Source organism: Heloderma suspectum, chromosome 4, assembly GCF_057233095.1.
Source record: "Heloderma suspectum isolate Gila_16-S chromosome 4, 16-S_ref, whole genome shotgun sequence".
Lineage (NCBI taxonomy): Eukaryota > Metazoa > Chordata > Lepidosauria > Squamata > Helodermatidae > Heloderma > Heloderma suspectum.
The window spans coordinates 171,784,026-171,811,817 of NC_139461.1; the positions used below are offsets into that span (position 1 = coordinate 171,784,026).

Sequence of the window (27,792 nt, forward strand, 5' to 3'; positions counted from 1 at the left end):
TAGATGCAACATAGTTGTCATTCTTCTAGTCCATACCTGGCTGTTAACGTCAGCTGCGTGTTGCAGCAGTACTGAGGCTAGTTCCTTGTGTCCTCTGTCACATGCCCAGTGCAGCAGAGCTCTGCCCTAAAATATCAAACAAAGAACATTAGATGAAGCTGCTGTAGTAAATTAGACATCACTGTGACCCTCAAAGCATTTAATTAGATACATTCATAGGAGCAGAGCTTGCATTGCAACGACTTAACTCCTTTCCTAAGTCAAGCCAAACATCCACCTGGGAATTAGGGGAATTACCAGCCCTGGATGGGGTTGTACTCCTGCAAAGGAACAGGTTCACGGTTTGGGGGTGCTCCTGGATCTATCGCCATCACTTGGAGGCACAAATGACCTCCATGGCTAGGACCGCCTACTACAAGCTGAGGCTGGTATGCCAACTGCACCCGTTCCTGGACAGGGATAGCCTGGTTACTCTGATCCACACACTGGTAACCTCAAGAATGGATTATTGTAATGCGCTCTATGTGGGGCTAGTGCAAAATGCAGCAGCTAGGTTAATGACTAGGGTGTTTTGCTGCAAACGTATTATGCTTGTGCTAAAGGATCTACACTAGCTGTCAGTTTGCTAATAAACTAGGTTTAAGGTGTCAGTATTAGTATACAAAGCCGTATACAACTCAGGACCAGGTCACCACAAAAAACCTCTCCCCCTACTATACTAACCTCCCAGGTCACTATGACCTTCAGGGGAAGCCCTGTCGCCTGTGCTGCGGCTTACAGATTTCTTTTTGGCAGCAACAAACAGACAGTTCTTCTCTGCAGTTGCGCCTGTCCTGTAGAATGATCTCCCCTCTGAGGTACATCAGGCCTCAACACTAGCATGTTTTAGGCATTTATTAAAACCTATCTACTTTGGCTTTCCTCCAGCCAAATACACACATACACATACACACACACACAATATCAGCCTCACATTATTTTGTGTGTATGTATGTACGTGTGTATTGTTTGTTTTTATTATTTTGTAAATCATTTTGGGATTTGTTTCAAACGAGAAACAGTATATACATATTGCAAATAAATAAACAAATTCTAATCTACTCTAGAATTTTGTTTCAAAATTCAGAGAGTGACTTTCATCACATATTGATCTAAACTTCCAGCTTTCTCTTTTAGGAAAGATTAAGCAAACTTTTGAGCTATAAATGGCTGGCAGGTTAAAAAAAAAGATCAGAAAGTATTTTTCTCCCACCTACTATTTTTCTGTCATTCAGAATTGTTTTCCTTCAATGTAGTCTTAATTCTCCTCATTATGGGAGGCTCTACTGAGGAAATATACACCTAATGAAGTACCCAGCAATTTATTCTTGTGTTGCCTTTTGTTTGCTGCTTGAGTAATCTCTTCCTCCCAGAGAGCCTACTTCAAAATATTCAAGTAGGAGGTGATGAAAGGGGAGTGAATAAGTCATGCCATGATGTCCTAGAAAAAACAGCAATGAAGCACTGAGCAGCCAGCAGAAATGTCAGCCAACCTACCTTCACCCTGAAGCACCCTGGTAGAAAAATAACTTTGGGTACAGTCATAGAATGTCAGATTGGCAAAGGAGAGAGCACTGTCAAGGTATTCATAAACGTGAAGAGCTAAAAGAAATTCCCACTTTTGCAAGTGTGTGTGTGCATGTTAGTTAAGAATGATAAAAGCACAGCTCCATTATTCCACTGCAATAACTTTGTTGTACTGGAATTTTGTACTGATTGTTCTGCAACTCAGGATGACATTACAGGACCATATGGCACATTCCATAAAGCAGGGGTGGGCAAAAAGTAGATCAGGATCTACTGGCAGATTTGTAAGCGATTTGCAGTAAATCTCCATTTGTTTCTAACGCCAATACTTTTAACAGCAGCAAGTAAAACTGCAAGAAAAGAAGAAAAATCTCTGCCATGGCTGGCGTTGTACTAACAGCTTATCTCTCATGTTCCTAATCTATAAAACAGGAGTACTAATTGGTTGATTTTGACCAGCCAGTCTTGGTTCAGCTCTGCCAGTTTTAGAGTGTTGGGTTAGAATCCTTGATCTCTGGTAACCTGCATGTAGATCTGTGTGCTTATGGCTCATAGAGTGAAGTAGATAATTGACTCCACAACCTGAGGTGCCATTTTGTGTCTGGCTCTGGTTGGAAGACCTTGGTGTTTAAATAAAAAAGGAAATGGATCCCACAAATCTGAAGTCTGCCCATCCCTGCAATAAAGTAAACTTACTCTGAGGTGACAAAGCCCTATAAGTGGGTGAGTACCCACATACTGCCCAGTACAGGGAAGAACAATGGTGGTATGTATGGAGAAATGGTGATTCCAAACTGGATCCTCTGAGTCAGCAGCCCAGCCCACCAGAGCTGTCACTCAGCATCCACTGAAGAGCCACCCCACCAGCTATTCCAGAGATCACAATTGTCCAGTCCCACTAACCAGAGAGCCCACAAAGGGATCACCAAACAGGAATGCAAGGTTGCAAGAGCAAGCATAGACCCTTTAAGGAGGAACTCTTCATCCTGAGAAGATGGGACCTATCTAGGGCTTAGGGCCTGTGCAAAGATGTAAGAGCTCAGCCTGTTTCTGACCATAAATGGTAAAGCTGTTAGCGGTCCTGCAGCCCATTTCCAACAAATTCGCTGAACTGGCCCCCGTTTCTCTGACCTTTACTGTCCTTTGGTATCACATAGCTGTGTCTGTGCCTTTCCACCCAACCCCACTGAGAACTTCATCTCATCCCCCAAACATGGTCAGGACAAAGATAACCTTGAAAGTTTGTGAACTTTGAAAATATGTCAGGAAGCTGTATCATCTTAAACAAAAAAATTAAAAAGCAGATGACATTTTTAGAAAACAACTTCACTCTCATTTATGCTTTCAGTGTGTCCACTTGTAGTTGTTAATTAGAACTATCTATGCCTTGAAGTGATCGTCTTTAACGTTCATGCTGAAGTGAAGCAGGACATCACAATGCAGCTCATGAAATTATACAACAGTGTGCATTTCTTTCTGGACCATTCAACCTTATGTGCAGAGTTTTATAAAGCCACTAGCTGGCTAGGGGTGGCCTACCTCATCTCAAATAGTAGAAAGCAAGGTGTTTATATACATAGCACAATTTTACATTTGGAGTTAGGGAGGAAAGAATGACATTGGCACCTAAACCAATGCACTTTATGTTATTCAAGAAGGTATCAGATATAGATCATTATTTTGAGTAGGAAAATGCTGTCTCAGACATGATCTGTTAAGCTTTTCAACTCACTTTTTGACCCAACAACTAATTAATTTTGTAACACGTTATTTTAATGGTACACTAATTAACCTTGAATTAGAATGGGTTTTGGCAATGATTCTTTATAGAAACACAGACGACACTCACATTAGTGCTATGTAAATTAGTAAATCTTACTGCACTCACTACACAGCACAGAAATGAAAAGGTGAGTGTTGAACTTAACATATATGATAAAAACAAAAATGAATTAAAATTACATTGATTAACAGATAATGATTTAATAGATTTATATACCACTGAACATATTTAAAAATATCTCTAAGTGTTTAACAAAATACATTACAATATACATTAAAATACAGTTAGAATAGATAAAAATTGCTAAAACATTTATATAAAACATTAGTAAAAACATTAAAATCAATTAAAACCAATGCAACATCATAATTACAACAGATCACATTTTTATCATCACACACAGGTAGCCCATCATAGGTGTCAGGAGGAGCTAGGACTGGAATCAGGAACCTCCTGTTCTGCCAAGGCTATGAACACAAGGCTGAAGCATTTGTATTATTCACCAAGGATCCAGCACACCACCACCCACCATTGGTTCCCCCTAACCTGGCTTAAATATAAATGGTTCCAGGCCCGACCTGAGTCCTTGCCTGTGCAACAACTAGATTCGGGCCTTATGTGTATGGCTCTGTGACAAACCAGTATGCCTGTACCTCTGACCCTGTGAGGTAGGACAGGCTGCAAGACACCCTTTTGTCTATACTCCTCAGAGGTAGGCCGCTGCCACCACCCACGTATTTTTTTCTTATGAATATTAATATTTAGTAACTCATACTCTGGATATGTGGGAATCCAAGCTTATAGCTTCTATATATGGAGTAGGACAGACCCCTTTTTCAGAGCTCCCTTTAACATCCTTAACAACCAGGCTAGCACATTTGCCATGAAGACCAGCTCATCAGTAAGGCCACCCACCCTTCAGACTAGGCAAGAGAATTAAATCAACTCCAGTCTGCAATTCAATCTATTTATTAAATAACCAACCAGAGAGAGGTTGACGAACAGTCAGTTACTTTTAAAATAAAATGAAACTTCAAACCAGCTCAGTAAAACTTATTTATCAGAACCTTAAGAGTAACACAACCAAAGCAGCTTACAGGTGGTTGGGGGGGGGGGGGGTGAGCCCCACCTGGGCTCCAAGCCTGTCTTGATTTTGTCTTCACTCTTTGCCAGCCATTCTGATATAAAGGAAAATCTCAAATACCCAAAGTATTTCTATGAGGCTGGACAGTTCCCAGGGAGAGAAATGCAAACTAACCAATCAGTAGCCTGGGAGCACTTCCAGGTGATTTGTGTGAGGCTAAGTGATACCTGAAATGGGTATACAAGTGTAGATTTTGGTGTTTCCATCAGCCTGGCCATATTCTTTATTCAAAGATATTTCCAGAAAAGGGGGGTGTTTGGATTTGTTACAGACTCTTCTAGGTGCCTTTCACATGCCTGTACTTCCTTGCTTTCCTTTTTTCTGCTTATCCTGCTGGACAATCTAACATAGCATTTTAATCTGATCTCCAGTCCCATCCCACTGGAAATGAAGAAAGGTTTCACCAGAACTCTTTCTTTCAGCACCCTCCATTCCTGGCCACACACACCCCAGCACTGACACCAAAACACAAAACGGTATGTGAGAAGCTGTGGTCCTCACATTCGGCTTGAACTACCATCCAATAAGTAGTATGGGTGATGTATCGTTACCTGCAATTATCTTCCTTAGCCACAGTTTCTGCACTGGCAGTCCAAAACAACCAGTACAAGCTTACTTGAGGGGTAAGAGCTTGAATTTTTGCAAGCTATCCCTCTCCAGTAACAATCTAAGAATAAAAATGTGAATACCAAGCTCCAATTAAAAAAAAAAAATCTTAATTTTTTCCTATAAAAGATGCCGTGGGGAAAAAAAAAATCCCCAAGAAGAAGAGTGCAAAAAAGGATTCACATCTCTGCTACACTGCACTGTCAACAGCCTATACAGTTGTAACATGTATCTAATGTCCTGCACCACACGGTAGTTCTACCTGGCCTGCATTCATTCTCAACACACAGGTAACAGATTGCTTTTAGGCATTTTTGCATAGCACAGGCTTGCTGCTCTTTTTTTTTTTTTTACTGGCTCTGGTCCCATGCCTTTAGAAGCATCTTGTCACACACACAAATTCAGCAGGTAAAGCTTTTCTTGGCAAGCAGGCAGGCAAGTGGCAGGAAAAGCTTCACTTGTTAAATGTCAATACGTCAGGCTACAGTTAAAGGCACAGGATCAGCAAAAACAAAGCAGACAACTAGCATAGACCTTGGACTCTTATCTGACAAGTTTTCATTTAATGTAAGCAACGTTTTGAGTTCTAGCCTCCATATTTAATGAGAAAAGCCTCAACATTAAAGGATGTTGTTTACTAGGGACTCAAACAAAGGCAAATAAAAAACCTCCAGGCGTACACTTCTACATTCCATTAACTATATTTACACATCTTTCCGAAAGTTATGTGAGGGATTGGAAATACTAGGGCCTTTGATTAACCTGCTGGAGGCATCACCTTTTCTCAAAAATGTGAAACTGTTTATTGAAACCAACCTCTCTAACGGGGGTGGGGAATAGTCTCATTTTTGAACCTTAAGTCTAAATAGCTTGGTGATATTTACAACAATCTAGTAAGACGCTTATTTACTGCCTTGACGCCAGAAATTTCACGTGAAATTTCTGGCATCACATGAAAAAAAATCAGTATGGACAGTGCTAATCTGCTATCTTCTACATCCATGCTGCAAACTACACTGATTAAGCATAAACGATTTATGCAAATCAGCTACAATACTCCAGCCCTGAAAGCCAAACTAGAAGTGTTTCATGAACTGAACAGTCTGTCCATCCTTGGCCTACAATCTGTTATGTACAAAATTGCACTGAATTCTCAGGAGAACTGTATGTCACTACACAGTTCATTTTATCCCCAAACCATAAATTAAAATTGCTAGGAGCTATGGCCCCAGATGTGTTTCATTGTAAGTAACTTTGTTCATTTAAATTTCTAACATGCCCCATCTCTTGTATAAAATGTATTCAACCTTGTTGTATGCACATAATTATTTTATGCCCCAAATCAAGGCTGCATGGAAAACATTAAAGTTCTATGTCAAAGTAATCCAAATTCTGTGGCAAGAAAAGCTGAATTCTGAAACTTGTGCTTAACTTCCATAATTTATACATTTCCAGGATTTATATAACCTTGCTAGTCATGGAAAGGGGTGAGGTCAAATACAAGTCATTGGAACACTCATGCCTTCAGCCTCTAGAATCTTGTTCAGCAACCTCTCTGACTTCAGAGATTTCAGCAGCTATTAGGCTGGTTCACACGATTTGCCAAGCATGAGGGGAAGAGAGCAGGCATGCTGCTGCAGCATATCAGCCAGAGCACTGGGTTGTTTAGGGTTTAAACAACACAGCCATTAACCCATAGTTTATTGTTGGATTAACCACTGGGTTTTTAGCCCCTAAACAGCCCAGTGCTCTTTGCATGTCACACTCAACAACCTACAACCCAGCTGATCGTAAGCTGTTGATTAAAAGTGGAAGTGAGTTGTGCATGGGAGGCAGCGCGTTCGTTCACTCCCATTCGTGCATGGCAAATCATGTGAACTGGAACATTGTTTCAAGCAAATTTTCAGTGTCATAATGGCTGGAAACTTGCTTTTAAAAAAACTGCAAATGTGAAGATTCACAGGAAGCTGACTTCTACTCCTAATACCATATTCTCCTGGTTTGCTTCTCTCCATGGAATTGCAACACACACGCAGCCCTGCTCAAAATATATTCAGGATGTGCATTACTATTTTGTTCTTTTGCCCATGGACAACACATTTTAGCTGCAGAAGAGTGAGAGTACTTCTTAAGCTCTCAAAGATCTGGAATAAAAATGCATAAATCTAATCCCACTACGCTGACCCTGCCTATTAAATCTTCCATGCCTCACTTTGGTTAGCTGCTGCCAGCTTGGCCAGCTTCTATAACAGTTTCTCAAGTGAACAGCACATAAATTTTGCTTTCCTGCATGTCACACGTCTAGTCACAAACAAAGCAAGTGGGGAGGCTGGGAACAGGACTGCCCCTCTTCAAACATGTATGTATATCAAGACAAAACATGTAGGAACTGATCTTAATTCAGACAGAACGGGAAGACATAGCTAAGATAAATGAAAGTCTCATTCAGAAGAAAAATTATATTTACTGCTGTCATTCCAAATACAATAACCTTGATGTACCAACAGCAGGATTTTTTCTGGTGGCTAAAACTTGTGTTGGTGTGATAACCTAAGGGATCTCTTGAGCTTCTCATAAGTGTCTGCCAGTAGCAATGTGAAGGCCCATGAGAGACAGGGAGGGGCATAGAAGGAGAACAGAAAACTTCTTTTGTTGTTCCTACTCCTGCTTGGAAAAACACTGGAAATCTTAAGAAGAAAGGGAAGCTTTTCTTATGAAATATTTAATTTCAGCATGATGAGTAAAAAGCTTTTTAAACCAGTATATTAAAATACCGTTACAGGCAAACCACACTGCAGCCATTATCTTACAGACCAGTTTCAGTGTTGATGATAGCATCGCTCCTGCCTCTGAATGGATTACTAAATAAACAATACTCTTAGGATTTGATGTTGAAGAAGTACTTCCAAATGCTGTAGAATACAGAACATCCTCAGATATGCAGCCCAGACATGTAGTCTTGAAATCTGTTGAGTCTGTTGCGCCCAAAACATGGTGGCAGGGGGCTTTATGTAACACAGACTCCAAGTCCTCTTCATTCTAATTTGCCCAAGATTGCTCCGTCTTCTGCCTCAAAGTGAAAGAAACTGATGAATGTTGAAAACTAAGCACTGATCAGTAGTTAAATGTTATAAAGTTTAACTAAATATCCAAATTTATTGCTATTCAATTATATTACAGGAATGTTATTTTTCCGAGCTTTTCCACTAAGCAATCTCTCTTCCAGTTCGGCATGGCTATGCTCAGATCTATATACTGTTTTAAAGCTCAGATATAAAACTTGTTGTTTACGACAATGCTTACAATTTCTTTTTTCAATTTTATTATTTTCACAACCACCAAAAATTAAAATATATTTGATACATTCGGGTGCAGCAGATCCATCTCTAACACTGGATATGTTTGTAGTTATTTCATGAATAAAAATAAATGAATTTATACTTTTTATATTTACATTTATATTAATACATGTAAATATACCAAACATATGCCAATATATTATCACAGGTATGTGATAATTAAGTTATACTAAATATAATCCTATGTGGGTCCATTCAAAAGTAAATGCCATTGAGTTCAATGAGACTTACTCCCAAGTAAGTGTATATAGGACTACATACTATGTTTTATTTCTTAAAGTAGAAAAATAGTTTAGGGTTGATAACAAAATATTGCATATTCCAATTTTTTCTAAAATTTCAATATTTTCCAGAAAACCATTGGAAAATAAACCGGTTCCCATGTATTTCAAGTTTCCAGAAATTTTACATCTTTACCTGTCAGTTTCGCCAGGAATTTGCCCCTAACTTTACAGTGGAAATTGAAAGTTACTTCCTCATATCCAATACAACCATATCCAACAATACAATTTCTGCTCATTTTGGGTTGTTTTTAGAACTGCTAGTTCCCCCTTGCATGAGCAGTGGGTCCTTCTGGTGTACAGGCAAGCTTAGGCAACGCCCACTGTCTTTCCGTGCCTGGCCTAAATGATACTGGAGCAGGTGAGGATGGGGAGAAGAGATGAGAAGATGGGTTGCAATGGTGCAATCAGCCTGACAGTGAAAATTTACTGAGCCAGAGAACAAGAGCATGTTACAATCCAGAAGGGGGAACTGAAAAGGAGAGAAGTACCAAGCACCTTGAGAGATAACGAAGTGTCAAAGGTGGAAACTGATTATTCCATCTTAGATAAGGAAGGGACTTGCAGTGAATCCATTAACTGGAGAATGCCCTGCCTTTCCAGAAGCAGGTATGCTGGAAGGACATGTGCTCCTAGCAGTATCCTAGAAGTGATTTGCATTCCTTGTTCATTACTACAGATGTCAGACAGTTAACACTGATCACAAGCCATTCCCCTCGACTTGCAATTTATAGAAACATATCTTCTGTGGCTAAACAACCTGTGGCCTCTAGTAGAACTGACAGAGCTGAACAATGTCACTGCAGAAGTTCTTAAGTAGCACACAGAGATGTTTCAGTTCACTTCATCGAGGAAGAAGGTTTCTAGCCTTGAATTTTAAACTCCCTCCCCCTGCTTTCAACAAATTAATTCATACGAATTCCTGATTAATAATAAAAGGCCATGCCATCAGCATTCAGAATCCCAGCAGGGAATGTCATGGCTCAAAGGGTAGAAATCTGCTTAGAGCTACAAGAGAACCCAACTGAATTTGTTGCGTCTCAGTCTATGAATGTGTAAGCACTTCATCTGTTCACTACAACACAATGTGCTGAGAGGCCACATGTGTTACAGACCAAGAGCAGGACAAGCAGGCAGTGTGCAAGGGTAGAAGCCAACATATCAAACAGGTTTTATGTTGTCTGACCACAAACACACATACACCTGAGATATTTGCTTTTTCAACAAGCTCTCATGTTTTTAAAAAAGGAGACTTTGCAAGTTATATTCTGAATACTCTTTCTCAACATTACTATGAAGTTATTAGTGCAGACCTAACCTGCTTCAAGCACTGCAAAGCAAGAGAGAATTTATAGGCATTCCTATTTAGTTTTATCTTCATGTTTAGCTGAGATTCAATGTACAGAAAGCAGAGGAAAAAAAACTAGTGTGCATAAATGGCATGATTAGGCGTTTACTTCTCAAAACTCTGGCACTATGAAAGCATAGCAAGATGGAAACACCAACAAATTCATTTTCATGAATGTTTTTCTCTAGCCTAAAGTGATCTCAATATCTGCTGCACTGAGAGGTAGGAAAAGGACCCCAAATAAGGAATATTTAATAAGAATGAACATTCCATATCTGGAGCTATTGCCAATTAAAATGTTATAGAACAAAGGTATTCCTTTGCACTATTACTTTATCAGGAGTTCCATAAATTAGAGAATATTGTATCAATTTAGGCTCCCACTATCACCACCATAGTGGGCAACTTGTAGCCCTCCAAATGTTTTGGCCTACAACTCCTATCAGCCCTAGCCAACATAAACAATGGTGAGTTTTTATGGAGTTGTAGGCAAAAATATCTGGAGGGTCACAAGTTGCCCACCCCTGCTCTACAATGAGGCACAGTGAAATGGCCACCTTGGGCAGATTGTAGGTGCCGTTTAAAGAGACAAAGTGGGCAGCAGACAGATAATCCATACAGATAATCCACCAAAAAGTTCTCCTGTGCCAGCCCCACTAAAATGAATGGGAACTTACACAGCTACTATTCATTTCAATTAGGCTTGCACGAGATAATTTACCACTGAATTATTTCTCATGTTAATTAATGGGAGGGGGGAGGTCATTAGGTTTTTCTGCATTGAACACCAGAATATCTTGGGCCATCTGTAACTGTTACCAAATCCAAAAGTCAAAGTCCAACCATGTGTCAGGAACTTATTGCTTAGGAGTTGCAAAGCTGGACAATTCTTCTTCCACTAACAGATGTCTGGTCAAACACACGGAAACAGAGATATAGCAGCTGCAAGGAGGATTAGAGAAATGAGGGGACATTAATTTGACATACCAGCCTTTAAGACTGATTAATCCCTCCCCAGGCCCAATACCTTCTCATCTTTCGTATTCACATCCACTTTTTTTGATCGGATGGCTTTGGTTACATGGTCAATGTTGTTTTCTCTGCAGTAGTCAAATATGTTCTTATCTTCCTCCCTAAGAAGAAATAAAAGGGAGGATGTGTACCGTTACTGAGCAACACATACAAACTACACAAGTATAAGATGCCAACTTTCCCACCAATTCAATCATTTCAGTATTACAGATTTTCAGTGCTTTGAATACAAATAGCTAACTTCTGGTTGGTATGCATCCTGCATCACAGATCACTTAAACAATATACTGCAAACTAACCTTCCACAAGGAATGAAGTGAACCAACACAAACCAGCATCAGCCAGGAAGTAAAATAAATAAATGTATTTATTTCCTTATAATACGTTCAAATCTAAAATGTAAAGTTTTATCTTAATGTATTTATCTAAGAAATTTATTAACCACATTTTAAAATGTGGTATTTCCCCTAATATAAAGCTTCCCTGACCTCAACTATCTTTATCAGGATGGCTGGGGGTGGGGGGCAAGGTTAAAGCCTTCCTGACCCCGGCCCCCCAATCCAAAACAAGGTATCTCTTTCCCTGCTGCTATTAACAGTGGGGAAACAGTGATCATTCATGCAGAGATCACCAGGGGGGTGGTAGTGTTGGTGTTAAAGCCTCTTCCCCCTCAGTGATCCTAATCAAGATCCACTGTAATAATTTTAGGATCACGGGTGGGGGGTAAGGTCAAAGCCTCCCACACGCCAGCTATCTTGTCTGCTTTGGGATCACTGGGGGTGGGGTGGGGAGATAAATTTCTCCCTACCCCAGCATTCCTTCTCAAGATTGCTGCAGCAGCAGGGAAACAGTGACCTGGATCCCTGATGGTTGATCTGCTGGGAAGCAAAGAAAGTGAGCAGGGCTCCTCAGGGCATGCAGAGAACAGCCAAGGGCCACCTGCGGCTCACAGGCTGCAGGTTGTCCACCTGTATGCTAGTCTCTTCTACCCAATTGTGGAGAAACTCCCAAGAAGAGAAATTCCTTGTGAAAACTACCTGATATTAAGCTAGAAAAGGCACTGATAAAGATTCTAAAGAAGAAAGGTCTCCGTTCGCCATTGTGTGATGAGCAATAAACTGAACTTGCTGGAAGAGATGCTCACAAGGAAATGGAATGGCTCATAGTGTCTGAATTAACAAACCACAGTTTGTAACTGGAAGGCAAACCAGCATCAGAAACCACAGTGTTTGGATGTCTGAATTGACAAATGATTGTTACAGTAATCTCTCCAGTTCTAGAAGTTGTTGCACCAGGGTGACAAGAGAGAAATTCTGAAGCTGAGTGCTGAGAGGATGGAAAACAAAAATACACAGGCAATGCTAAGCTACAATTTGCCTGTTTGGCATTTGAAAGCTCCAATAATGGTTTGGGTACTGAAGTATAGTTAGCACAAACCATGGTGATGTCTAAACTGAACCAATGTTGTTGTGAAACCCTCTGACCATATTCAGATTATTGTATTTCAGTTTATTTGGTGGAGGCTTTTGGCCACGCACACAACTCTTCTGCAATGCATCTTGATATGCCAGGAACTTTCTAATGAACCATAGTTTCCCATTTCATCCACACTGGAAAACTATAGTTACCAGCTTCGAAAGAAGCCACGACCTTAAACCAACTTCAAACTGTGGTTTAAGCTCCTTGAAGCTTGTTAATGATAGTATCCCAGTTCAAACAAAATAGGAAACTATGGCTAATAAGAGACTTCCTGGCTAACTGGAAGAAGGGGGAAGCGAAGGGCTGTGCGCACAGGCAAAAGGATAGTGCATATCTTGCCTTATTATGTCAAGGTATGATCATCTGAACCAGGCCTGAGTCATATATTACAATGGAATTACACAGATTTAACTCAAAGATTTTATTAACATCACTTTGTGGTGCAGGCCTATCACGTACCAAAACAGAAAAGCTACTGAACAGCCCAAATAAGGCACTATAATATCACTCCAGCACATAATCAGAGAGATGCCTGCAATGAACATCACAAATTGATTGTTTTATTAATAACTAACGAATTGACCTAGCTTCTCAAGGGCTGGAATTGGCCTTAGTATGATACAGTGAAGCCTTCAAACAATGTTATGCAGCTCTCAGAGTTGAACACATTGTGCCTGTCTTGTCTAAGCAAAGCCATGCCTGCTGGCACCCTTTGGCACAGCCCCTGCCATGCTACACCCCTATAGCTTCCTGAGGGAGGGGCCTGTCCACCCCATTCCTGAGAGCGGTTGTTGTCCCAAAGCAGGGGAGAGAGACACTCATATAACTCTGCCTTATAGACTACTTCCCTTGGCTTCAAACTGTGTTGACTGCAAAGTTATGTGCTGGTTAGGGAGATCTGCCACCTAGTGACTGAATATGGTACTCCAGGCTTCAACCACTTGGTTAAATTAATTAAACTTGATGAATATATTTAAAAAACAAGTTGCACGCTCCTAGGTCCCCTTAGTATGTGTGCCAAGGTGACTAGGTTTCATGGTCTTGGCGCTATGGCTCACAGACATCCTGTTTTATTATTACAGATTGCTCTATTGTTATTTATGCTATTTGTTTTCAACTCATTTTACAATTGTTGTAACCAACTGTTTTTTAAAGAAAGGTAATGAGAAACTGAATGAATGAATGAATAGAAATACTGAAACAGATACAATACAAACCAGAAATATAAATGCTTTTGTAATTGCTCAGACTCTTATGAGGAACTGCTCCAGACTATGGCACATAAAGCAACCCAAAAATGGAAGCAGGACTTAAAAACACACCTGAGTGTGTATCTGGTTTTCTGCTACTGAGGACAACTCTTCATTTCTAGATAATGGACTGGTTTGAAAATAGCCTAATCTATGTCAGGCCAGAGCAATGAACACACATAGCAAACACATATAACAAAATCTATTTATTATATTTATACCCTGCTTTTCAAAACAAAGATGTCCAAAGCAAGAAAAAACCCTGTTTGCAGTTCAACCAAAAAGCTAACCTGAAAACACTTATAACCATAACAGAGTTAGATTTCAGCAAGGTAGGGGAAGTCCTACAAATAACATTTTTAATGTTCCGCCCACCCTGCTACAATTTTGGCTTATTTTCAAATGCTTTGGTGCTACTTGCACCAAAAAAAAACACCCAAAGCATCTGCGTACCGAAATAATGTGGAAAAAGCAGAACAAATGGAGTGTCAGTTATGCAGTTTCTTTACTCTTTCAGCTTTATGTGCTTAGTGAATTATGATTCGTTCTTCAGAACTCAGGGATTTCTTTTCCTTCCCTTCTGCTAGTGTAGCACTTTTAAAATGAAAGTGCTGATACTGGGCTCTTGCAGTGAAAAGAGAAAAAAAAAAGACAGGACAGACTTCCTCTGACCGCCTACTCACTGTGGACACTGCCTCTGCGTAATCTCATTCGCTCCTGAGCCATTTACAGCACCATCCTATACATGTCTACTCAGTAGTAAAGGACACTGAGTTAAATGGGGCTTACTCCCAAGTAAATGGGTATAGGATTGCAGCCCGTGGAGAAGTCATATATTTGAATGCTTACCTATTTAAAAATAAAAGGTAAAAAACCTTCTCTATACTATACATAGGAAGACAGCCATGAGAAGGAGAATAGACTAATTCTCCCTCATATATTAGCTTTGCATATGTGGGGAGATTTTTTTTTAAAAAAACTAGTATTCAAACATGTGATTCCCCCATCAAGTTTACTGCTTGATTAAATTGACTTGCTTGTTGTTGTTGTTCAGTCGTTCAGTCGTGTCCGACTCTTCGTGACCCCATGGACCATAGCACGCCAGGCCTTCCTGGCCTGCGTTCTCTCCCGGAGTGTGCTCAAGTTCATATTCATTGCATCGGTGATGCTATCTAGCCATCTCATCCTCTGCCGTCCCCTTCTCCTTTTGTCTTCAGTCTTTCCCAGCATCAGGGTTTTTTCCAGAGAGTTTTCTCTTCGCATTAGGTGGCCAAAATATTTGAGCTTCAGCATCTGTCCTTCCAATGAGCACTCAGGATTGATTTCCTTTAGGATTGACTGATTTGACCTCCTTGCAGTCCAGGGGACTCGTAAGAGTCTTCACCAGCACCAAAATTGACTTGCAGCACATAGCAATTTACTAGAAAGGCCTAAGGAACTATTTGTTTCTTCAGTTGGTACTTCAGAACCAAGTACACATTTCTTCATCTCCTAATTCTTGGATGCATTTGCCTCCCTAAATCTAGTTCATTTACCATCCACCCTGAGTTTTTATTCCTTTACCATATTATTAACTATAAGTGTTATTCTAATGTGTTACTAATTATATATCAGTTTGATGAACAGCAATATAACCATTTTATTTGAAAGCTGAACTTTGGCAGGTGTATTTGGGATCAGTAATCTCCTGCATCAATTTGCAACATGTCAGAGTGAACCCAAGGTTTGTCATTTGCAGCTCAGGCTGCAATCCTACATACACTTACCTGGGAGTAAGCTCCATTGACCAAAAAATACTTCTGAGCAGATACATACCAGATGACACTGTAAAATGTTTAATAGCAGGAAAGGGTTTCATCATTTTGTACCAGCATTAAAAAATGGAAGATAAAATACTATTCAGAGTTTTGGTCTGCTCCATCCAAAAAGCTTGAGGAAACAGCACATTAACATCAACTTGTTCTATCATTCTTACTTTACAACCACGAAAAGCTCGAGAAAATGCAATAAATAAATAAATAAATAAAAGGTGATAACCATTACTATCTTTCCACAGGAACAATTATGAATTGGTTGCAGCAGAAACAACCAAGAGTCTTGTGGCACCTTAGAGACTAACAAATCTATTATGGTATAAGCTTTTCTGGACTGCTGACCACTTCATCAGTTGAATGTCATGTTATCCTGTGGTACAGGTATGATTGGGGAGGGAAATTGTAAATAGTCTCAGCAGGAATGAAATGCAAAAAGTACAGTGATCAGTGAGTTCTTAACAGTGGCCATTCGCGAAACAATCGTTCAGGAATAACACAGACATCCTGGCACTGGTGAGCTAATTAACATATGTAGTATGATTTAAGAAAAACCCATAGCCATTCCTATTCAAGCCACAGGAGATTGAACTTCTTGATGAATGATAGTTCAGCTGTTCCATATCGTACTTATCTTTGAAGTTCCTTTGCCAAGAATGGTCACTTTAAGGTCATTTACAGACTCTCCTGGGATGCGGAAATATCTCCCCACTGGTTTTTGAATATTGCCATTTCTGATGTCAGATCTGTGTCCACTTATTCTTTTGTGTAGAGACTGACCTGTTTGTCCTAAGTAGAATGCGGAAGGGCACTGTTGGCAGATGATGGTATATATAAAATTGGAAGATGAGCAAATGTACAAACCCCTGACATCATGGATGAAATTACAAGGTACTGCAATAGCGTTGTTGCCAAAGTAGATGTGGGGACAAAGTTGGCAACTGGGCCTGCAACAAGGCCTGGTTTCTGTGTCTGTATCTGTTAGGTGGTTGTTGTTGCTGGTGAGTAGGTTGGGTGGCTGTCTGTTATCAAAGCCTGTGAGATGGAAGTGTAATTGTTCAGGATATACTGTCAATCATTTACATTTGAGTGGTTTAGTTCGGAACTGGAATTGACAATTAGTAGTGCTCTGTTGTTTTTTCTTCTGGGTCTGTCCTGTAGTAGATTTTTCCTGGTTACCAGTCTGGCCTTGATTATCTGTTTTTTCACTTCATTGGGTGGATACTGTAGTTAGAGAAATGCCTGATGTAAAGCTGGGAATCTCTGTCTGATGAGTCTGAACTGATGTGGCTTGGCTATAGACAATGGATTTCGTGGTGTATTCTGGGTAGAAGAATGTAAGTATGTGTAATGGTCAATAGGTTTCTGATATAAGGTGGCATTTTTATGTCCATTATGTCACAGTAGTGTCTAGAAAGTGAACTTGCTGCATGGAGTGGTCTAGGCTCAGGTTGATGATGGTGTAAAACGTAATGAAGACCTGGTGGAACTTTGTAAGTACGTCCTGTCCACGAGTCCAGATGATAAAGATGCCATCAATGTAGCTCTGGTAGAGGAGAGACTTTTGGGAACAGGAGCTGAGAAAGTGTTTTTCTAAGTCTGCCATGAAGATGTTGGCAAACTATGAGGCCATGCAAGTACCCATGGCAGTGCCACTTGATCTGAAGAAATGTGTAACACTCTTTTAGTGGGGGCAATATCACTTGTCCCATAAATGTTAAGTAGCAATTAACATTTGGCAGGAACATGAAGATCATTAGGGAAAAGTAATATGCTGCTTTCCTAGCCCTGTTATTTATTTGGTGTGAATTCATTAATGAATGGCTATTCTTATATATCTCTGCATTTATATATTCCTGTGCTGCTTGTCATTTTGTATTGTATTTTATCCCTTTAACTGCTTGTAATCCACCCAGAGAACATTAGTTATTGAGTGGATAAAAAAATATTAGAAATGATTGAAATCCCGCATACGTAGAAAAATTCCTTAAAAGGCTTTATAGAATACTCGAAGGAAATAGTTGGCAAGTTCACATTATCAGGGAACAAAGTAAGCCACTGTGGCTTATTTTCTTGCCATGAGTGTGTCACCTGCACGTGACCAGCATACGCAGGGTTGGAAAATAAACCACAGTGGCATGTCACTGCATCACTTGGTGGGAAATTCTGGGTTAATGTGCAAGCCGGTTCCAGTTTTCTGAAACAACCTATGAACGCCTTAGCATGACATCCGAACCCAGATACTTTGGGTTGTCTGTGGGCCAAACAACCCAAAGGTAGTCTAAGATTGTTCTTAGGTTAACTTTGGGTTGTTTAACCCACAAACAACCCAAAGTGTCTGGATTTGGACATCATACTTATAAGCTACAAACTAGGTGTTTGTAGTGTGTTTCTGAAAACTGGAAGCGGCTCATGCACAACACGAATCTCTAAAAATCATCGGTTAATTAACCCATTATTTGCTGCCATGACAAGAGAACAGCCCCTATATATCTTGCCTAGCTTTGTGCCTAGCTTTGTTTTACTCGGTGAAGATAATGAAAGAGTAGGAGCTTTTCTAGATGAGCTCTCAAATGTCTTACCTTTCTTATCTTATGCCAGCCCAGGAGGTCATACAGATTACCTACAGTCTTCCAGTAAGCCCCAAATTATAATGTTTTAAAGAAAAAGGAATTGTTCCAGGGCTCTGGGACTATTCAGCATCATTGAGAACATTGAACAAAATCTTCCTTGTCTGCCTTTGTGGTGTGTTGTCTTTGACAATAAACAGCCAGCTGACAAGGTGGCTATGCGCTATCACTATCCCTTCCCTCTTTTTCTGGACCCATCTAATTGTTATGGTAGAAGGAGATTTGGTTGAAGGATGTTATCTTGCCCATGAGGGCCCATGCACCACAAACAGGTGGCCTTGCCTGTCTGCTCAGCACTGTGCTGCCATGTGCACTGAAGCCTGATGAAGCAGAGAGAGAGATGGGAGCCAAGACACAGTTGCAACAGTTACTGTTTATGTCAAGGCCTTCTTACCCCCCAAGGGACCCATCTTCACATAATCTATAATTATCTCTTCGTTTAATCGCCCCGTCACTTCTGAGGCTCTCCTGGGCACAGGAAGAGGAAAAGCTCATTAACTGAACCTTTTCTCCTCTCTCCAGCCACCCATAGCTTTTAATTGCTTGGTGTTGTTATTATCTATCAGTGCAACTGGGATCATTTTCATAAGAAAGAGTGGTGGGAGGGAGAGAAGCAGGCACGTGTCCCTGAGGTATGCACTGCAGACAAACCTTTGCTTTCTCAATTATTTATGCCAGCTGAGGTTTTACAGGCTGAATAAATCCATAACTGAAGTTTATTCTGAACAGTCTGGTTCCCGGGGGGGGAGTGTTGCCCACTTGCCTGCACACTTCTGTGTGGTCCTGAGGGAATAACCAGGACATAACGAGACATGTGTCAGCCAATTGCCCACGCATGAAAAAAGTATGTACAAAATTCAAGATTACCAAGGCAGGAGCATTTGAAAAACCACAGCCAACCCATCCCCCTCAGTGCAACATGTTTTTTCTTTTTCAATGCAAGAGAATCTAGCTTTGGTAATACTTTAGCCTACCCTGATAAAAATGAAAAATACAAATCCACTGTGCTTGTCAGAAAGTGAAAATGCCAGTGAAGACCCTGATAACTTATATAAATGGTAAGTTCCCTACAAAACATGTTGCCCACCCCACCCAATTTTTTGAGTGCAGGCAATACAGACATCTTTTCTTCAGGCAAGGGGTCTGTTCACATGTAATGGTGGCAAACTGTGGGTTAATTAACCCACAATTTGCTGCGGTGTGTCCTGGGCACGTTCTGCAGCCTATTTAGCCCCCAATCAGGCCAATTGGAGGTTACTATGTGACATCCAAACCCAGACATTATATGTTAATCATGAGTTAAACAACCCACACTTAACATAACTACTAATTGTAGGTTAACTGTGGGTTGTTTAACCATGATTAGCCTATTGACTGGGTTTGCATGATCAGGGAAGGAAAATACGCCATCATAGCTTATTTTCCCACCCTGTGCGAGCTAGTTGTGCACTGTATCATTACCACTGGGCAAAATCACAAACTGTGCCCAGTGAGGGTAATTATGGTAATGACATGACACATAACTGGCACTTATGATGGCTAATTTTCCTTCCCTGATTGTGCAAATCCAGCCATAGTGTCCAGGTTTGAGCGTCATGTAGCAATCCCCAATTAGGGGGGACTGAATCTTAAAAATGGCAGTGGAACGTGCACAGTACATGCCGCAGCAAATCTTTGCTTAATTGCTACCATTACATGGGAACCAGGTCTATGCCTCTGTTGCTGGGAGAGTAACTCTTACTGACACTTAAATCACAAATAGCAATTGCTGGCAAAGCTGAATTCTCCTCTCACTAGTACTACCAGCACTACAGTTGATGGATATGTAATGTGACTGTGCAACTGTCAAGAATACCTACTGGACAGTGCCTGCGGCAGGACTTTGCCCACATTTTTTTTCTTTAAAAGGCCAATCACTTCCCTGCTCTTCCACATATATACATAAACACAACTTAAAATAGCTAACCCCGTGCCCATGCCTGGTGCCTCCCCTCACTGGCATGAAGCAAGCATCTTCTGTATTTCATTTTTTAAAAAGGCAAACAAGGTCTCCCCTTGCAATAACGTTCTGTTATCGAACACTTTAAAAACTGTCATGCTATTACTGCAGGATCAGGGCCACAGGTAGGCAGGCTCATGAGGGATACTGTTCCTATTGTTCCTTAGAAGAAGATAGGCTGTACAAGCCCTTCTAGTTCATAAAGTATGATACTGCTGAAATCTCCACTTTCACATTAGAAGGGATTAAAGCTTGCTATTTCTAAATGTAATAAATGTATAGCTAGCAATCAGTATATCTGCCCAGTTTAAGAAACTGTTCTTACTCACTTTTGGATGCCTTAGGGACCTCAATTCTTTATAGTACTACACTGATTGTGAGTGACAGATGCAGTATTATTCAGCATTCGTGTACATTTGTACACAATGCCTCAGTTCACAGATAAAGGCCAAATCATGCCTTGGCATATGGGACCATACCTTGGACTCAAGCACTTCTCCCCTTGCATGCTCTGATTTCCTCCCTCAGACTTTGAGAAAATTGGAGAGTCATGTCTTAATTCCTCCACAAATGTCAAGCTTTAATTCACTCAAACCAGGAACTGAGAGAAGGGGAGCAAGAAGTGTGTGAATCCAAGGTAAGAACCTGATCTCCAACCCATGGTTTGGTGTTAAATTATGATTATTACTTAAATGTATATCCTGCCCTTCTGCATAGGCACCCAATGCAACCAGCAACAATTAAACAAGAATAGCATAATAAAACAAAACAATGGAACGACCAGATAAAAATAAGAAAAGATAAAACCATGACCACCAGCAGAGAAACATTCCCAGCTTGACAGGCCAAAGGTCTGACCGAACAAAAAGGGGTTTAGCTCCTGGTGGAAGGCCAACAAAGCAGGAGGGGGGGGGGCTAGACAGGCCTCCCTGGGGAGTTCTAGAGCCACAGCCACTGAGGAAGCCCTCTCTCGCAAACACACCTCTGAAACTGGCAAAACGCAAAGGGCCTCTCCCCAAAATCTTACTGCCTGGGCAGGTTCATGTTAGAGAAGGCGTTCAGGTAACCTGGTCCCAAGCCATTTAGGGTTTTAAGGGTGATAAACAGCACTATGAATTGTGTCTGGAAACAGATCAGAAGCCAGTGAAGCTGTTGTAACAAAGGAGTCACATGCTCCCAATAACTGGCCCCAGTCAACAGTATGAGTGCAGCATTCTGGACCAGCTGAAGTTTCTGAATACTTTTTGAAAGGCAGCCCCATGTAGTGTTTGTCATAGTAATCCAACCGAGATGTAACTAAGGCATGTATCGCCATGGCCAGATCTGGTGTTTGAAGGAACAGGCACAGCTTTTACATGTGTACCAAGCCACTGCCAAGAGAAGCCTCATATTTTTGAATAATGTTATCTGCAGCACATCTTCATATTTAATTCTACACATAAAAGATCCTTTAAAGCGATAGCACTCCAAGCACTTTTAAACACTAGGGTATTTTCTGAAAGTTATTTTTAGGGAAAGCTTACAAATGTATGGGAGAAGCTGCTCTTTAGAATTCTGCAGGCCTTTCTGCCTGACCACACACAGTGACCTCTGGTATTTTCTGCCAAAACAGTTCATTTGTCTCTCAGATCAACTAATCAATTCCAGAGCCATCAATCATTCCAATTCAGTACTAGTCTGGTCTAGCTCAAAGACTTGGCCAGATGGCTGCCTCTGTTAATGGGATTAATAAAATTCTGATAGATTACATGGCATCAGACTACAAAATATGATAGGGACTATCAAACATGCTGGACAAGATCAGGATGGGGGAACAGACAATAACCAAACATTTCTTGACATTTTAGTGTCCTCTCTAACAAGTTGCAAAATTTGTCCTTTACTTTTTAGTCCAGCCCTCCAGGAAGTATGTCTGCGTAAGAGGACAGCTTTATTAAAATTATGTTTTAACTACTGGATACATTGTTCCCAAGTTACCAGATACTACAGTATTAAACTTTAATCAAATTTATAACATTCAGCTTATCATAAACATTAATTTTAACAAAACAGCCCTTTTAAAAAACACTTCTGTACCACGGTCATGATGGATAGTACCCAATGTTAGTCCTACACAGAGTAGACCCATTTAAATTAATGGAACTTAAATTAGATTAATATTGGATATAACCCTATATCTCTGCACAGCTTGAGGAAGTTTATTGGTTAAATGAAAAATATATTAATGTGGGAAGTATCCAACGCTGCCCACACACTACCGTAACAGGAAACTAGCAGTTCTTGAAGCAACCAGAAACACTTGTTTCTAGAACAGGGCAAGTTAGTGGAACTCACAGCAACTAGTGTTTCTGCTCATTTCTGGGGTTGCTTTAGCAAATGCTAGGTTTCTGTTGCACTTGTAGCTGATCCTGAGGATGCAACAGAATGAGCGGAGGTCGAGTGGCAGTACTGGATACTGCTCGGTATGTTCAGTCAGCCCCTATGGAGCAAATGCTTTTGCTACCTACATTCCATTAGAAATAGGTTGCTTTACGCTATTTTGCCAGTTTTCAAAAACCTCTTATATTACACGAGATCAAATATTTTATGGAAAGTTGAGTGACAAAAACAGCACCCTCTAGTTCATATGACTCCCCACCCCCCACCCCCACAGCCCCAAAATCAGGAGCAAGTAAAATGTTGTATATTAATGGTCACACTGAAATATATTATAAACCAGCTGTCTGCAGCTAATTTACATAGCAGCTATGTATAATGAACAAATGTTCACTTATAAATTATTACTATAGGATGTGACTTCTATACACTAGCTTTTATCCAATGTTAGTCCTACTTCAAGTAGACCCACTGAAATGAATAGGACCCAAGTTAGACTTGTATTAAATATAAGCCAAGATCTTCTCTCTTTTTTTTTTGTAATTCAAGATGGCACAACTCTCCTGATCATTCATGCCCTCAGTGCACCAAATCCAGACACTGTCATATAGAATTTCTTAAGAATCAGAAAAATTTGAACATACTCAACAATACTGAACAAATTTGAACATACACAGCAGTATGTCAAAGCCTCAGACTATGGAAAAGAGACTAAATATAATCTGTTATGGTGAAAAATTATAAAGAAAACCTCCAAGCAGCTTATGGATTCCACCTATATCTTAGTTTGTAAGTTAAAGGAAAAATATACATATATGTTAAATGTATTACCTCCTATCAATAATTAGATTTAAATCTAATGTGTTTTTTTAATTTTAATTTTTAATTTTACTTTTGGTTGATTTAATTTTGTGTTGGAAAATTAACAAAATCTGTTTAAAAAATTGAACCAAAGCCCCTTTTTTGGGCTGACTTTTTGTTGTAGGAATTAACATTGGGCTGCAGGGGTGGGGAGAACAGAGGGTCAGGTGGGATTAAAATATATTGGGTGTGGGTGGGTAAATACAGTGCTTTACTGTATTCAATGTGCTTCGCATACATTCTCTCAATAACAGTAACAACCACCTGTGAAATAGGTTAGTACTGTTCCCAACACTGGAAACTGAAAGAATTCATAACTATACCAAGGTGAGATCTGAACATAGCTCATGCTCTTCACTACTACACTATAGTTCTCTGCATCGCAACATTATAGATATTTTAGAACCATCTGAACTATGTCTTTACAGGTATTTAATATTAACATTAAAATCTAGCTGAATCTCCAGAACAGATGTGTATGTGCCAAACGCATGTATAATGTAAACCTCAACTATGAAAAAATGGCCTTTGAAAAATCATGATGCAACTACTTCAAAATCCTAAAACAATTAATTTGGGTCTTGCTTTATTCCCAATTGCCAATCCTTGAACAGTTTTCTATGACACTTGCAACTATCAAGTGTCTTGTTTTAGTTTGTAAACCTGATGGCAGGGCCTGCCTCTCTTTTTATTGTTGGTGCTTTGGGAGACAATAGTTGTCTGAAAAGCAGGATAAAAATGCAGGCAGTATCTAAGTAAATAAATATTATAAATAGGGCTCAGGGGATCATTATTATGGGCTTGATACTGCAGAGAAGGGATTAGCAAGTAGCCACAGGTATGGTGTTGTAGTGGACAGCTTGATGAAAATGTTGCCGCAGCAACTGCTGTTAAAAAGGTAAGTTCCATTCCATGTTTGGCATAATTAGGCAAGGAATTAAAAATAAAACTGCCAATATCATACTGCCCATATACTAAAACTATGGTGTGATCACACTTGCAATATTGTCTATAGTTCTGGTCACCACACCTAAAAAAGGATATTGTAGAGTTGGGACAAGTACAAGATAAGGACAACGAAGAATGCAATCTTATACATGTTTCAACAGAAAAACATACAACACCCAGCAACTCCCCTATGAGGAAAGGTTACAACATCTGGGACTGTTTAGCTTAGAGAAAAGGTGAGTTAAGGGAGACATGATAGAGGTGTACAAAATTATGCATGGTGTGGAGACAGTGGATAGGGAGACAGTTTTCTCCCTCTCTCATAATACTAGAACCCAGAGTCATCCCATGAAGCTGATTGATGGGAGATTAAGGACAGATAAAAGGAAGTACTTCTTCACATGGAACTTACTACCTTGAGTTGTAGCGATGGCCACCAATTTGGATGGCTTTAAATGCAGATTAAACAAATTCATGGAGGAGAAGGCTATCAATGGCTACTTGTCCTGATGGCTATATACCGCCTCCAGTATCAGAGGCACTATGCCTATACACATCAGTTGATGGGGAACATGAGTTATTGCACTTGTATCCTACTTGTGAATTTCCCACAGGCAGCTGGTTGGCCACTGTGTGAACAAAACGCTGGACTAGATTGACCTTTGATCTGATCCAGCATTGCTCTCTGTATGTTCGTACGTATTTGGGGGATGGAAAAGTGCTCTTTTTAAATTAGTGATTTAAAATACCTTGCTTTAAAAATCAATCCCCACCCACAACTGTGAAGCCAGAAACTAAAATATGAAAGCTGGAACTCTAGTTTTTACAGTCAGAGGGCTACAAAAAATGTGGGGGGAGAGAGTATTCCATAATGTCCACACTTCTAATACTCACTGGCCGGGTTCGCATGTCACTTTAAACCCTGGTGGTTTATAAGCTACTCGCAGTAGCTTATATGCTACTGCAATCCCCCACACGATGAGACAACTACGTTATTGTGTGTAGCTTATTTTCCTCGCCCTCACCCTTCCTTCCTCTACAGTCCTCCTGCTCTGCCGGGATAGTATTACATCTTCCTTTGTGCTGGATACCATTCCCTACCCTCACAACCCAGTTCCTCTCTCCAAGCCACCCAAAGGAGCAAAACCCCCAGTTGTACCACAAAGGGGGTGGCATCTATAACCCTTGGAAGTTTGCAGGATCAGGACAAAACTTTACAGACAGCTTCCCCTAGTACAGAGGCAACCAATGCACCATCAAAACCCTGTGTGATTACACACAGAGGAGTGAAAACGCTGTATTCACCAAAAAGGGGGTGGTGTCTATATACCCTTGGAAGTTTGCAGGATCAGGACAAAACTTCACACACAGCTTCCCCTAGTAGGGACACACACGATGCTCCATCAAAACCCTGCATCCCCCTCCCCGATTCCTTTCATTTCCCCTACTAGCAGTAGTGCGCTTTTAACAGCTTGTTATTTTACTTTGCGGTATCATGGTAGTGCTATTTTGCACTTGAGAGATAGGGAGATTGATGCTATATAGAGTAGCTCTCTTTTTAATTTGTGCTATGTCACAGTAGTGCATTACTGGTATTTCACAGTTGCGTGATTGGGAGATTGGGGCTATATAGCACAGCTCTTTTTACTTCGTACTAACTCATGGTTCAGAGGTGGTATAGAGCTTTTGTCATAGGCTATCTGTACCTGGCTGCTAGACAGATCTCAAAAACAGAGATCTGCTGGCTGGAGCACAGTGGCGGCAACTGTTTTGACCACTCTTGCCAAGCAACTCTGTAGGGAACCTTTAAACCACCCCTGAAGCCACTGTGGAGCTCCAGATGACACAATAAGCCATGGTGGTTTAAAAAAACCCTCACTGCATACCATGGCTTATCAGAATGGCTTATTTTGGCCTAATAAGCCACCCTTGCAGGGGAAAACCTCTCGCAGACGACATGATAAGCCATGGCAGTTTATAAGCTACTGTGAGTAGCTTATAAACCACATGGCTTATCATGACATGCAAACCCAGTCACTGTTTTTATTCGCATGTTTCTTGCTTGCATTCTCCCTTTCTTATACCACACTTGGGTAAACTCACAACTGGAACATGTATCTGTTTATTAGCCTACCCCAATCTGGTGCCCTCCAGATGTACTGGATTACTGAATGACCAGGCTGGCTGGGGATGCTGGGAGTTGTAATCCAACAAATCTAAATGCCACCAGGTTAGAGAAGGCCGCATTAGCCGGTCTGCGGCAGCCTGTTGAGGACACATTTTGTAGAGAAAAAACCCTGAACAATGGCCAGTTGCCATGCTACATTTTTGAACATGCGGGTTCATACCCTTATGTATATTTTGTACCACAGTAATGGCAGTAATACCTGTGTATTTGTACTCAATGTGGAAAATATATATTCGTACCCACCACTCAATGCAAAATAGATATTACCACAGCCACTTCCCTATAAAAATAAACTCTTCATACACAAATTTGAGTATTTTGTATAAGAAAATACAAGATGGGATTTAGTACTGCATGAAATACTAAACCATAAACATAATACATAGTCCTGGATGATAAAAGTCTAGAATTGTTGAGTAGTGAGACCAATTAGAATGGCTATTCAGAGAACAGATTCGATGTGGTAAATGGCCAACATCACCTAATTTAGTTGTAATCTACACCCTGTTATGAAACATTTACTGGACATTTTCCAAAAAATTACTATCTGGTGTGATCTGGGCACTGTAGTTCAAACTGAAGGTGTCCAGACTGGCCTCTTGCCACATTCACTAAGATCAGCTTCAGCTTGTTTTATCTTCAGATGTTGACATACAGCTTGAAGTGGGTGCAACCACATGCAATTTAGATCATATTTTTGTGGTTCATTAAAAGAACTAGATTAAGACTGGTGCATTGTGGGGGTGGGGTTACTTATCTCTCTCTTATAGAAATATGAATATAGATTCTATTGAAGGAAGAAGTTGCCTCATCCATACACCTCCTCAAGAAAACATCTTTGGCTGTGAAAGCCCCCTCCTATTACTGCCTGGACATGAAATCCACTTGGAGGAAAAATTATTACGCATATGGCTGAAGCAAAAATCCAGGCATGGCTAGATGAAATGTTCTTCATCCACCCATTTAAATCTTGCTTTCAGCCTGGGCATGGAATGAGAGTGCGTTGGTAGATCATAGATGTGTAATGGGAACATTTGTTATTATCTGTAGCTTCCCCCCTTCCCCTCTATTTTCTAAATGTTGTATTACAACTCCAGAAAAATGAATATAATAAAGCTGGGTAAATAAATG

General features: G+C 40.4%; 1 protein-coding gene across 4 annotated transcripts in view; it reads right to left on the bottom strand.

The window, feature by feature from the left end:
- ACBD6 (acyl-CoA binding domain containing 6) overlaps nucleotides 1-27,792 on the bottom strand; it is a 143,040-nt gene that overhangs the window by 74,197 nt on the left and 41,051 nt on the right. For all 4 annotated transcript variants that reach the window (XR_014790412.1, XM_084851283.1, XM_084851282.1 and 1 more), the window contains exons 5-6: nucleotides 11,115-11,220; nucleotides 37-126 (exon numbers count right to left, since the gene is read on the bottom strand). Coding sequence is in view for 3 of the 4 variants with exons in the window: in XM_084851283.1 (XP_084707409.1) it covers nucleotides 37-126; nucleotides 11,115-11,220 (196 nt within the window). In the remaining variant the exon portion in view is untranslated. The remainder of the gene's footprint in view (nucleotides 1-36; nucleotides 127-11,114; nucleotides 11,221-27,792) is intronic.